We start from the raw sequence: 13,543 nt of genomic DNA, 5'->3' as shown, positions 1-13,543 counted from the left end.
CACACAGAGACGCAGCTGGAGAGGGTAAAACGCCTTTCCCTTCCACAGGGCACAAAGGCTTGAAAAGAGATGAGCAAACACATTAAGGACACATACTAGGCTAATAAGAAAGGGTGTAGATCATAGAGGACACACACTAGTTACTGAGAAATACACCCAATTCCCAAGAGAACAGTGCTGTACAGGGATTCGTATCCCCAACTGACCATTTCCTAAGGCTCGCAGATGCAAAGCAAACCCCACCCCATGAAGAGGTGTGGCTGCGTAGTTCTTGCTAAGCAAACACAAAGTGTCTGCTCTCTGGACATTGTACCTCAGGAAACTACCTGAAGAGAGTAGCTCTATTATTGAGCTTTATCAGTTCAACGACACACCGCAGAGGAGTACATTTTCTCCCAGCATTGAAAGAAAAAAAGGCTTACAAGTTGGGCATGGCGGTACACACCTTTAATCCCAGCACTGGGGGAACAGAGACAGGACGATCTGATTTCAAGGCCAGCCTGATCTACTTGATTAGGGCCAGCCACATAGAGAGGCCTGTTTCAAACACCCAAATCCAAAACAAAAATAAAATACATTTATTCGTGTATGTGTGTGCAAGTGTCATGGTCTCAGGACAACTTTGGAGCGTTCTCTCCTTCCACCATGAGGAGTCCCAGGGGTCAAACCCAGGGTTGGTGGCAAGTGCCTTTACCATCTACTTGTTCACAGTTATTTTTAAAACTATGTCACTCAGACTAGCTTGGAACTTGTGATGTTCCTGATTGAAAAATAACACTGTCACAACACAAGCACAGGCACAGTGTGTGTTTGTGTGTGTGTGTGTGTGTGTTGTGCGTGCACGCTTTTCTCTTTGGCAAGTAGATAGAATATAAGTAGACAGAATATAAGTCATGCCTCTCTCTCTCTCCCTCCCTCCCTCTCTCCCTCCCTCCCAAGACAGGGTTTCTGTGTAACAGATCTCGCTGCTGTCCTGGAACTCACTCTGTACACCAGGCTGGCCTTGAACTCACAGGCTGCCTCTCCCTCCCAAGTGCTGGGATTAAAGTGTGCACCACCACCATGCAGCTTCCTTTTATATTTCAACACTGTCCCAGAGCTTCCAAAGCAAACAGATACTTCTGCTCTTTAACAGTGAGGCAAGTTCACCCTGCCAGTCAGACCACAGGCTCAGTGGTCCTGACTGTATTTCACTTGTTTACAGAGTAATTTTCATCTCAGTATCAATATAACATCCCATCTTTCTGGCAGGGAACTTACTTATTTCGCTAAATAATACAAGAGGGGCCAGGGAAAGTTCAGCAGGCAAAGTGCTTGCCTTGCAAGTATAAGGACCTGAGAACTCACAACTAAAAAGCTGGTGGTGGTACAGCCCCACCCGTACCCCCATAGTAAAGCCCAATAGAATGGTAATGGAACCCCACAGTTTGAGGTTTTACTATTTTTTAAACATACATTTATTTACTTATTTATTTATTTATTTATTTATTACATAATAAATACAATATTCTGTGTGTCTGCCTGCAGGCCAGAAGAGGGCATCAGATCTCAGTTCAGATGGTTGTGAGCCACCATGTGGTTGCTGGGAATTGAACTCAGGACCTTTGGAAGAGCAGGCAATGATCTTAACCGCTGAGCCATCTCTCCAGCCTACGGTTTTACTATTTCATACAAACTACAGTGCTAAATATTTTCTTAGAGGAGTGTTTCTTCATTTGGAACTTATGCTGACCTGTAGCAACCCAGGCTACACAATCCATAGCAAACCTACCACAGAATCATCTCCTGAAAAGTCTTTGACTTGAGCCAGGTGTGGTGGTGCAGACCTGTGGTTCCAGCATTTGGAGGGCAAAATTAGGAAGACTGGAAGTTTGAGGCTAGTCTGGGTTACAAAGCAAGCCTTTGTTTGAAGAAAAACAAAACAAACACAATTATATGTTCCGTGCCAAGTTTCTTTAGTTCTGTCTAGAATTGGTTAAGAGCGCTTGCTGTACAACCATGGGGCCCTGAATGCCCATAAGCCCACTGCTGTGGAGAAGGAAGGTCTGATAGGGCTCAGAGGAACAAGGGAGAGTACCAGAGGACACCTGGGGCCTCCTCGGGCCTCTGCACACACAGGTGTGTGCACTAGCAGACAGGAGTACATAACCCTCCACCCCCAAGCACTGAACTCAGAACATTCTGAGCCTCTATATGGGTCCTGGCAACCAAACCCAGGTCCTCAGTAAGTTATACTACAACTATTAAAAATTCTATCAAAATAAATACAGAATGTCTGTGTAATAAAATAGTTTTCGTGATCTGTGGGAGGGGCACTGTTGACTGTGCTACCCCTGGAGAATTTGTTAATTTCTCAGAATCTGTGAGAGGAAGACACCTTTTTAAAAAAGGAAAATACAAACCGGAGGTTATATAAAGCATGATTATTCCTCAGCCTAGGAACAAGTTACACTAAGATGGGGACCATCAATTTAGGATCAAGGACTCACCAACAGGCTTCCCTGCATCTACAACAGGGTACTCAGTCACTGAGCAGGCTGACTCCTGCTGTCAGGAACAGGCCAAAGGGTTATAAACTTTCTGATTTAACTATGTATGGGGTTGAAGGTAGTAGTTAAAATTTTTTTCTTTTTTTTAAAAATATCTATTTATTTATTATGTATACAATATTCTTTCTGCGTATATGCCTGAAGGCCAGAAAAGGGCACCAGACCCCATTACAGATGGTTGTGAGCCACCATGTGGTTGCTGGGAATTGAACTCAGGACCTTTGGAAGAGCAGGCAATGCTCTTAACCACTGAGCCATCTCTCCAGCCCGGTAGTTAAAATTTTTATCCTCAGCTTACTGTAGTAGGAGCTGTGGGCAGGCCTGCTTCTCGTCCCGCCCGGCTCCCGCATTGGATAGCTTTACACCCGAAATAACAACACACAAATTGTATTCATTTAAATACTGCTTGGCCCATTAGTTCCAGCCTCTTATTGTCTAATTCTCACATCTTGATTAACCCATTTCTAATAATCTGTAGCACCAAGAAGCGGTGTCTTACTGGGAAAGATTCAGCATGTCTGACCTGGTGGCTGGCTTCATGGCGACTGTCTCAGAGAGGAGAGGCATGGTGATTGCCTGAGCCATCTACCTCACTTCCTTCTTCCTGTTCTGTCTACTCCACCCACCTATGTTCTAACCTATCAGGCCAAGCAGTTTATTAATTAACCAATGAAATCTTCAGATAGATAGAAGACACACCTACATCAGCTTACAAATAGAGAAACAATGTTAAAACTGTCCAACTCTGGGCCTAGAGAGATGGCCTAGCAATTAAGAGCACTGGCTGCTCTTCCAGAGGTCCTGAGTTCAATCCCAGCAACCACATGGTGGCTCACAATCATCTATAATGAGATTTGGTGTCCTCTTCTGGGGTGCAGGCACACATGCAGGCAGAACACTGTATACTTAAAAAATAAATCTTTAAAGAAAAAATGTCCAACTCTTCCAAAGTTAAACAAGATTGGTTTGAACTGGCAGGAAATGCTTTAGTAAGCTAGCAACAATCAATGGTGGCAGCACAGTCACCTGGTCTGAGCCACACAGAAGGCTGGAACAGAATGACATGAGCTCAAGTTTGTGCTTATATTTCCCAAAGACATATGGTGGCAAAAGTCATGGCACACGCCTTTAATCCCAGCTCTCGTGAGGCAGAGGCAGAGGCAGAGGCAGGCAATCTCTGAGTTCGAGGTCTGCCTGGTCTACAAGAGCTAGTTTCAAGACAGGCTCCAAAGCTACAGAGAAACCCTGTTTTGAAAAACTAAAGAGAAAAAAAAAAAAAAAGAATCCACCTGTTCCCACATATATACATCAGTAGCTTTGACCTTCCTCAGAATCCTCTCACTACCAAGAAATTTTCCTCTTCTGATGGAAGTTTTATTTTACTCTTAGAAGCAAACCTCAGTAAACCTGACTAAATTTGGGCATTATAGCAAGACCCTTTACTCAAAGAACCCACTCTTGCCGTTAGTATCTAAGTATATTCTTGGTACCTAGAGGGCGGCCAAGGATTGGACCCACTTAGCTGTATCCAGCTCCTTCTCACCGGAGTATCCAATTCACTCAAGAGCACTGTGTGGAACTCAAAGCTGGAGTTACGTCCCCTTGAGGCCAGCGTGTCGAGTGGTGAAGAATTCTGGGGGCAGAGGAAATCTGTATTGGATTCAAACGCTTAGAACAGAGAATTTAGACTTTCAGGCAGCTAGGAGTTTTAGGCAGAGTACTTCTGTGTATGCTGGGGCCAAAACCTAGGTCCATCCACCATGTCCTGATGCTCTATGGCTGAGTTACACCCTTAAGCCCAAGCTAAGCACTTTAAAGTACACAACTTCAAGACATAGCACCAAAAACAAAGAATTCTGAAAAAGTTGGCAAACTCTGTATAGTTATTTTGTGTGAGGGGAAGTAAACTTAGGGCCTCGCGCACACCGAGCGTACTGTCCACTCCTCAGCCCTGTCCAGCTTCTGAATTATTGATGGCACACTCCTTCTCTAGAACCATACTGTTGCCGTGGCCAGGAAAATGGTATCCTATACGTGGGGGTTTTAGTGAAAGGAGAAAGGAATTAGGATTACAAAAGAAAGAATTTTGAAAAAAAAAATAAACAAAACAGAAACAGTACTGAAGCTATACTGCAATGGCAGAACACTTGCTCAGTCTGCTTAGGTTCAATCCTCTAAGTACAGATAAAACAACAACAACACAAAAACCCTTTACCTACTTTTGGATCATCTCCTAAATTAATTATAAAATGTTTACTTTTTTCTTTAATCAATTCCCCCCCCCCCCCCCGAGAGGGTTTCTTTGTGGAACAGCCTTGGCTGTCCTGGAACTCACTCTAAAGACCAGGCTGACCTCGAACTCAGAGCTTTGTCTGCCTCTGCCTCCTGAATGCTGGGATTAAAGGTACACACCACCACTGCCCAGCTAATTATTGTTTTATTTTTTGCATATGGGTGTTCTGCCTGCATGTATGTTATGCAACACTTGCATGCCTGGTGCCCACAGAAGCCAGAAGAGGAAGATGATATAGGATTCCCCTCTGTATGCTGTGAATATGTCTTATTACCATTGGTTAATAAAGAAGTTGATTTGGCCTATTAGCTCAGGCTGTTACTAACTAGCTGTTACAACTTAAATTAACCCATTTTAATAATCTGTATATTGCCATGTGCCCTGTGGCTTAACCAGTTCCCACATCAGGAAATCGATCTGGAACTGAAGTTAACAGGCAGTTGTAAACCATATGTGCATGCTGGGAATTGAACCTGGGTCCCCTGGATGAACAGCCAGTACTCTTAATAGCTGAGCCATCTCTCTAGTCCCACATTTCTATTAATTAATTTTAACAGAAAACTTAAAATTTTTAAGAACTTTTTTTTTTCGAGACAGGGTTTCCTTGTGTAGTCCTGGCTAACCTAAAACTCACTCTATAGATCAGGCTGGCCTTGAACTCACAGAGATCCACCTGCCTCTGCCTCCGGAGTGCTGAGATTAAAGGCGTGCACCACCATGTCCGGCGGAGACAGACTTCTAAGTCTGCAGCCCGGCAGCCAGAGGCTGTGTGAGTTGTAGAGATTAAAGGCGTGCGCCACCATGTCCTGCTGAGACAGACTTCTAAGTCTGCAGCCCGGCAGCTAGAGGCTGTGTGAGTTGTAGAGATTAAAGGCGTGCGCCACCATGTCCGGCGGAGACAGACTTCTAAGTCTGCAGCCCGGCAGCTAGAGGCTGTGTGAGTTGTAGGACTCAGTTCCCTCCTTCTACCGTGTCGCTCCAGGCTCAGCTGCCAGTTAGAGCTGGCAGGAAGCACCTTTACCCATTCTGAGTCATTCCGCTGGTCTTAAGCACAAAACGTGAGACTGAATGGAAGATCTTTGTTGTTTTCTTAAGTCTCAGGGGTTGAATCTTTAGCCTTACACTACTGCACCAATGAGCTATGTCCCTAGTCCTAAAAGGCCTTTCCTTTCATCCATTTTGAAACAAAAAATGATCTATGAAAAAAATTCATATTTTAAGGATCAGTGTTTTTAACGCTTTATTAAACTACTTGATGCTTGTACATAATCCATAAACTTTAAACTGCCAAGATTGTGGTTAAGGGCAATACCATTTTCAAATAAGCATAGCATAACTTTAAATATTGCATCACTCAGAATCACGTTGGAAAACATCAGCTTGTAAGGGATTACACCAATGTCCATTTACTGTCTACAGCAAAACTGGGTCCCTGGTGGATGTCTCAGCATATGGATGGCTCCTCTACCGCCTGAGCACCCTCCGTGACAGCTTTGACACACTTGGCCATTGTCTGTGAGGCTCTGCTAATTGAATCTGAAAGACATTAAGAACATGCATTTTGTTAACAGAACTTCCTTTGTTGTTTTGGAAACAGTGTCTCAGATTTCAGACCAGACAGGAACTCAAGTGTATACCAAGTTAGCCTCAAACTTGTGGTGCTCCTCCTACCTCAGATTCCCATGTGCTGAGTGTACAGGGAAGAGCCACCATGCCAAGTTTTTGTTAGTGTGACTTTAGAACATACACTGAAAATTTAGTGTTGCACATATTCAGGAACAAAAGATGGTGAGGCTGTAATGAAAGTATAAATAAGCAATACATTTTGCACATAAGCTCTTTACTGGCCAAGTATTTTTAAGCTAGGGTCTTGTTATCTTGGGCTGTTTATGAAGCCAAGGATGACCTTTGAACTATGATCCTCTTGCCTTCACTTCTTGTTTACCACCACAGCTTTCTGGTTAACTGCTTTTAATATTTAGCAATAATTAAATGATCACATAAGAGCTAGACAACATACCAGTATGAAAAAAATTAAACGACAGAAAATTCTTTAAAACATCTAAAAAAAAAAACCACAGAACTGTTTATCAGCTATATGTGGTAGCTAATGCTATCAGCAATAGGCTGAGACAGAAGGATTGTTGTGAGTTTCAGGTCTACCTGGGCTACCCAGAATTTACAAAACGAACCACCCAGGTGCTGGCAAAGGCCAGACAAACTGAGTGTGAACTCTGAATCCCAACAGGCACACATCCGTAATCCTAACACCACTATGACGAAATAAGCACTTAGACTAAAACAATCACCCTGTAGCTCGGGCCATAAAGAGCGCGGCAGAGACAGCAAGAGAACCTCAGCCTCAGCATGATGGAAAGAGCGCTTGCCTCGGAAAGTTGTCCTCTGGCCTCTACAAGTACGAAGGTGACATGCACAGACCTGCTCGCACACGAGCACAAACACACACAGTCACTGGCTTTCTTTGCTTATAATAAATTAAAAGTAATTTTTTTAAAAAAACATAAACTGGCTGGGCAGCGGTGGTACGCACCTTTATTCCAGAACTCGAGAGGCAGAGGCAGGTGGATCCTATGAGTTTTGAGGCCAGCCTGGTCTACAGAGTGAGTTCTAGGACAGCCAGGGCTGTTACAGAGAAACCCTGTATCAAAAAAGCCAAAAAAAAAGGGTGGGGGGGTGGGGAGGAAGGCCAAAATTTTTTGTGTGTACTGCTTATTCAACATAGGGTCTTACTATGTGCCAAAGTTTAACCTTGAACTCCTTAGTCTATTGTCATCCAAGTGCTGAGACTACAGGTGTAAGCCACCATGCCCAGCAAAAACTGCCAATCTCTGAGTACGGAAATTTTCCTGCCTCTGCCCCTCAAGAGCTAAAAGTCACAGTGATGCTTCATGATGGTTTTGTGCTGGGTTCCGTTGTATTCTACAATGATCTCAACTTGTATTTATTTTTTAAAACTCTTGTTTAGAAGTTTGTTATTGGTGTGGGGGATGCACATGTCAGAGTGTCTGTGTGGAGGTCAGAAGACAACTTTTAGGGGTTGGTTCTCTCCTGTTGTGCGGTCAGGGTTACATGGCAAACTTCTTTACACAGTAAGCTATGCTGCTGGCCTTGATCCTAACCATTTTAATCACCTCACTGAAATAACCTATTAATAGGGAGTAACCTACTAATATATGCTAATTTAAAAATATACGAAAGGGACTGAAGAGACAGCTCAGGAGTTAAGATCATTTGCTACTCCTGGGGAGGTCTGGGATTCAGTTCCCAGCATCTACTTGGTGGCTCACAACTGTATGCAGCTCTAGTTTCAGGGGATCCAACACCCTCTTCCCATCTCCTCAGGCATTTACACACATATGCATGCAGCAAAACACTGTACACATTTTTTGTTCTTGTTTTTTGAGACAGGTTCCTCAGTGTAGCCCTGGCTGTCCTGGAACGCGTTCTGTAGACCAGGTTGTCCTTGATCTCACAGAGATCCACCTGTCTCTGCCTCCTGAGTGCTGGGACAAAGGCAGCACTACCACCACCCAACTGTCATTGTATACATTTTTAAAACGGCATAAAACAGAAGAAAAAAATTTAAAAAAAAAAGAAGAAGAAGAAGACTCCTAGAACAGAGAGAGCCTGAGGAAACAAGCTCCACCGGGAGCACAAGCCAGGAGCAAATCAAGTCCTGGGAGCCAACTCAGTCCTGGGACACTGGCAGACCAGGACTGAGAAAAAGACCTGACTCAGAGTCTGCGACCTCCACAGGAACCAGAGTGGGACTGACAAGCTCCACCAGGAGCAGAAGCCAGGAGCAAACCCAGTCCCGGGACATGGGCGGATCAGGATCAACCCAGCTACCAGATCCAGAGTCAGCGATCTCCACTGGAACAGGTACAGGGGAGTAACCGCTGAGTGAGCGAGCCAGAGCCAGAGACTGCCGAGGGTCCGGATGTGAATCCAGGACTTTCAAGGGAGTAGACCTAAACCAACACCACGGTGGGTCTGGGCAAGAGTCTAGGGCCTCCCAAGAACTAGGTCTGAGCCAGGAACCAGAGAACTCGGCGGGGACAGGTGCAAGTCTGAGACCTCAGAGAGAGTAGGCCTGAGTCAGGTCCTCTGGGTTCCGGCATTGGTCTGGACATCAAAGGGAATAGGCAGGAACCTGGAACCCCTGCGGGTCTGAGTGTGAGTCTGAGACCTCTGAGGAAGTAAGCAGGTCCTCTGAGGGTCCGGGTTCGCCCAAGCCTGGAACCTCCGAGGCAGTAGACTGGAACCAGAAACCTTTCCAAGTCCAACTCCAACCCAGGAACTTCTGCAGGAGGGAATCCAGACTAGGATTTACAGACACAGGTCAAAGCCGGTAACCTAAGCCAAAATTGCCCTGAGGTAAGAAACTCCACCTTGAGCAACAAATTCTACCAGAGTGGAACTGAACAAGACTCCTAGGACAGAGAGAGCCTGAGGAAACAAGCTCCACCAGGAGCAGAAGCCAGGAGTAAATCTAGCCCTGGGAACCAACCCAGTCCTGGAACACTGGCAGACCAGGAGTGAGCCAACGACCTGACTCAGAGTCTGCGACCTCCACCAGAACCCGAGTGGGACTGAACCAGTGACCTAAGACACAGAGAGAACAAACTCCATCCGGAGCAAACCCAGTCCCGGGATAGGGGTGAATCACGATTGACCCAGCAGACCAGATCCAGAGTCAGTGATCGCCACCAGAACAGGTCTAACTCCAAGCCAGGGACTTCTGCAGGAGGAGATCCAGACCAGGATTTACAGAAACAGGTCAAAGCCAGCAGCCTAGGCCAAAGCAGAGACAGCAAACTCCAAGGGAGCAGAGCAAAGCACAGGAGCACTGAGCTACCTCCAGGAACAGGAATAACCAACAGGGTAACTAGAACTGTGACACTGACTGTACCACGAGGAACAGCCATCTGAGCTTTGGGTTCACTGGCACCTAGAAGACTATTCAACAGAATCTCAGACAGCCCCAACCACACCTACTAGAGGAAAGGATGAGTAGAAAAGGTAAGATCACACACAACACCACAAAGAGCAACACAACACCAGTAAAACCTAAAGACCCTACAACAGCAAGACCTGAACAACCAAATATGGATGAACCAGAAGAAAATGATCTAAAAAATAACCTCAAGAGAATGTTTGAAATTCTTGAAGATGAAATGAGAAATTACCTTAAAGAAATAGAAAAAAACACAAAAAATTGGAAGCTATCAGCAAATCACTTAAAGAAAACCAAGAAAAAGAACTCAAACATATAAAAGAAACTATTCATGACTTGAAAACTGAGATAGAAAAAATTAAGAAAACACAAGCTGAAGAAATTATAGAAACAGAAATCATGAGAAAAAGATCAGGAACCACAAATGCAAGTATGAACAAGAGAATATAAGAAATGGAAGAGAGGGGCTGGAGAGATGGCTCAGCGGTTAAGAGCATTGCCTGCTCTTTCAAAGGTCCTTAGTTCAATGCCCAGCAACCACATGGTGGCTCACAACCATCTATAATAGGTCTGTTGCCCTCTTCTGGCCTTCAGGCATACATGTAGACAGAATATTGTATACATAATAAATAAATATTTTAAAAAAAGAAAAGAAAAAGAAATGGAAGAGAGAATCTCAAGTGCTGAAGATACAATAGAGGAAATAGACTCATCAGTTAAAGAAAACATTAAATCTAACAAAAGCTTAACCCAAAATATCCAGGAAATATGGGACAACATAATAAGCCAAATCTTATATAGGTGTAGAAGAAGGAAAAGTTGTTCAACTCAAAGGCACAGAAAATTTATTTAACAAAATCATAGAAGAAAACTTTCCCTACCTAAAGAAAGATATGCCTATGAAGATACAAGAAGCTTACAGAACACCAAATAGACTGGATCCAAAAAAAATTCCTCTCACCACATAATAATCAAAACACTAAACATACAGAGTAAAGAAAGAATATTAAGAGCTGCATAGGAAAAGGGCCATGTAACATATAAAGTCAGACCTATCAGAATTACACCTGACTTCTCATTGGAGATGATGAAAGCCAGAAGGTCATGGTCAAGCATTATGCAGACATTAAGAGAACACAGATGCCAGCCCAGACTCCTATACCCAGCAAAACTGTCCATCACCACAGAAGGACAAAACAAGATATTCCATGAGAAATCTATATTTCACCAATACCTAGCCACAAACCCAGCCCTACACAAAATACTAGAAGGAAAACTCCAACCAAAAAAAGATGGCTACACCAACAAAAACACAGACAATTGATGATCTCATTACAGCAAATCCTGAAGAAGAAAAAATGCACAAATTAACATCGCCAAAGATGAAAACTAAATTAACATCTATGCCCCAAATACAAGGGCACCTTCATATGTCAAAGAAACACTTCTAAAGCTTAAATCATGTATTAAACCCCACACACTAATAGTGGGAGACTTCAATACTCCCCTCACCACTGAACAGGTCAATCAGACAAAAAAATGAACAGAGAAATAAGAGAACTAACAGATGTTATGACTCAAATGGACTTAACACACATCTATAGAACATTCCATCCAAACAGAAAAGAATATACCTTCTTCTCAGCACCTCATGGAACCTTCTCAAAAACTGACCACATACTCGGTAACAAAACAAACTTCATCAACAACAAAAAAATTGGAATAACCCAATGTACCTTATCAGATCACCATGGTATAAAACTAGAAGTCAACAGCAATACCAATTCCAGAAAACCTACAAACACATGGAAATTAAACAATGCTCACCTGAATCATCAATGGGTCAAAGAAGAAATAAAGGGGGAAATGAAAAATTTCATAAAATTCAATGAAAATGACCACACAACATACCCAAATTTATGGGACACAATGAAAGCAGTGTTAAGAGGCAAGTTCACAGCACTAAATGCGTACATAAAGAAGCTGGGAAAATCCCACTCTAGTGAATTAACAGAACATTTGAAAACTTTAGAACAAAAAGAAGCAAACTAAGAGAACTAGATGGCAGGAAATAATCCAATTGAGAGCTGAAATCAACAAATAGAAACAAAGAAAACAATACAAAGAATCAATGAGACAAAGAGTTGGTTTTTTGAGAAAATCAACAAAATAAGACAAACCTTTATCCAAACTAACCAAAAGGCAGAGAGAGAATATCCAAATCAACACAATCAGAAATGGAAGGGGGACATAACAACAGACAGGAGGAGATCCAGAGGAGCATCAGTCATATTTTAAAAACCTGTACTCCACAAAATTGGAAAACTTAGAGAAAATGGACAACTTTCTGAATAAATATCACTTACCAAAACTAAATCAAGACCAGATAAGCAAATTAAACAGACCTCTAACTGCTGAGGAAATAGAAACGGTCATCAAGTCTCCCAACCAAAGAAAACCCAGAACCAGATCAGCTCAGAATTCTACGAGACTTTCAAAGAAGAACTAATACCAAAACTCCTCAAATCATTCCACACAAAGAAGAACTAATACCAACACTCCTCAAATTATTCCACATAAAGAAGAACTAACACCAACACTCCTCAAATCATTCCACACAAAGAAGAACCAATACCAATACTTCTCAAATTATTCCACACAAAGGAAACAGAGGGAACATTGCCAAACTTTTTTTTTAATATGGCAAGCTTTCCTACTGTGCTCACTCTGCCTCCATTTTTCTTTTCTTTATTTATTTTTTAAGATTTATTTATTATGTATACAGTGCTCTGTCTGCATGTATACTTGCAGGGCAGAAGAGCGCACCAGATCTCATTATAGATGGTTGTGAGCCACCATGTGGTTGCTGGGAACTGAACTCAGGACCTCAGGAAGAACACCCAGTGCTCTTAAACTCTGAGCCATCTCTCTAGCTCTGCCAAACTCTTTTTATGAAGCTACAATTACCCTGATACACAAACCACAGAAAGGCATTACTAAGAAAGAGAATTACAGACCAATCTCACTCATGAACATTGATGCAAAAATACTAAATAAAATACTAGCAAATCGAATCCAAGAACACATCAGAACGATCATCCACCATGACCAAGTCGGCTTCATCCCACAGATGCAGGGATGGTTCAACATACAAAAATCTGTCAAAGTAATCCACCATATAAACAAGCTGAAAAATAAAAAACCACATGATCACCTCATTAGATGCCGAAAAAGCATTGGACAAAATACAACATCCCTTCATGATAAAGGTCTTGGAGAGAGCAGGGATACAAGGAACATACCTAAACACAATTAAGGCAATGTACAGCAAGCCAACAGCCAACATCAAACTAAATGGAGAGAAACTCCCAGCAATCCCACTGAAATCAGGAACAAGACAAGGTTGTCTGTCCACTCTCTCCATATCTATCAATGTAGTTCTTGAGGTTCTAGCTACAGCAATAAGACACCAAAGAGAGACCAAAGGGATACAAATTGGAAAAGAAGAAGTCAAACTCTCACTGTTTGCTGGTGATATGATAGTTTACGTAAGTGATCCCAAAAATTCTACCAAGGAACTTCTACAACTCATAAACACTTTCAGCAATGTAGCAGGATACAAGATTAACTCAAAAAAATCAGTAGCCCTCCTTTACACAGATGATAAAAGGGCTGGGGAAGAAATCAGAGAATAAACACCCTTCACAATAGCCACAAATAGCA

The 13,543-nt window shown here is 42.8% G+C and overlaps 1 protein-coding gene across 1 annotated transcript in view; it reads right to left on the bottom strand.

Moving 5' to 3' along the window:
* Positions 1–6,065: 6,065 nt before the first annotated feature.
* Ndufs1 (NADH:ubiquinone oxidoreductase core subunit S1) overlaps positions 6,066–13,543 on the bottom strand; it is a 39,557-nt gene continuing 32,079 nt past the window's right edge. Inside the window, exon 19 of the mRNA XM_038339228.2 lies at positions 6,066–6,378. Within this exon, the coding sequence (XP_038195156.1) occupies positions 6,287–6,378 (92 nt within the window). The 3' untranslated portion in view covers positions 6,066–6,286. The remainder of the gene's footprint in view (positions 6,379–13,543) is intronic.

This window comes from Arvicola amphibius, chromosome 8 (genome assembly GCF_903992535.2).
Source record: "Arvicola amphibius chromosome 8, mArvAmp1.2, whole genome shotgun sequence".
NCBI classification, from domain to species: Eukaryota; Metazoa; Chordata; class Mammalia; order Rodentia; family Cricetidae; genus Arvicola; species Arvicola amphibius.
The sequence above is the reverse complement of the archived record's forward strand: the minus strand, read 5'-3'. Positions and strand labels throughout refer to the sequence as shown.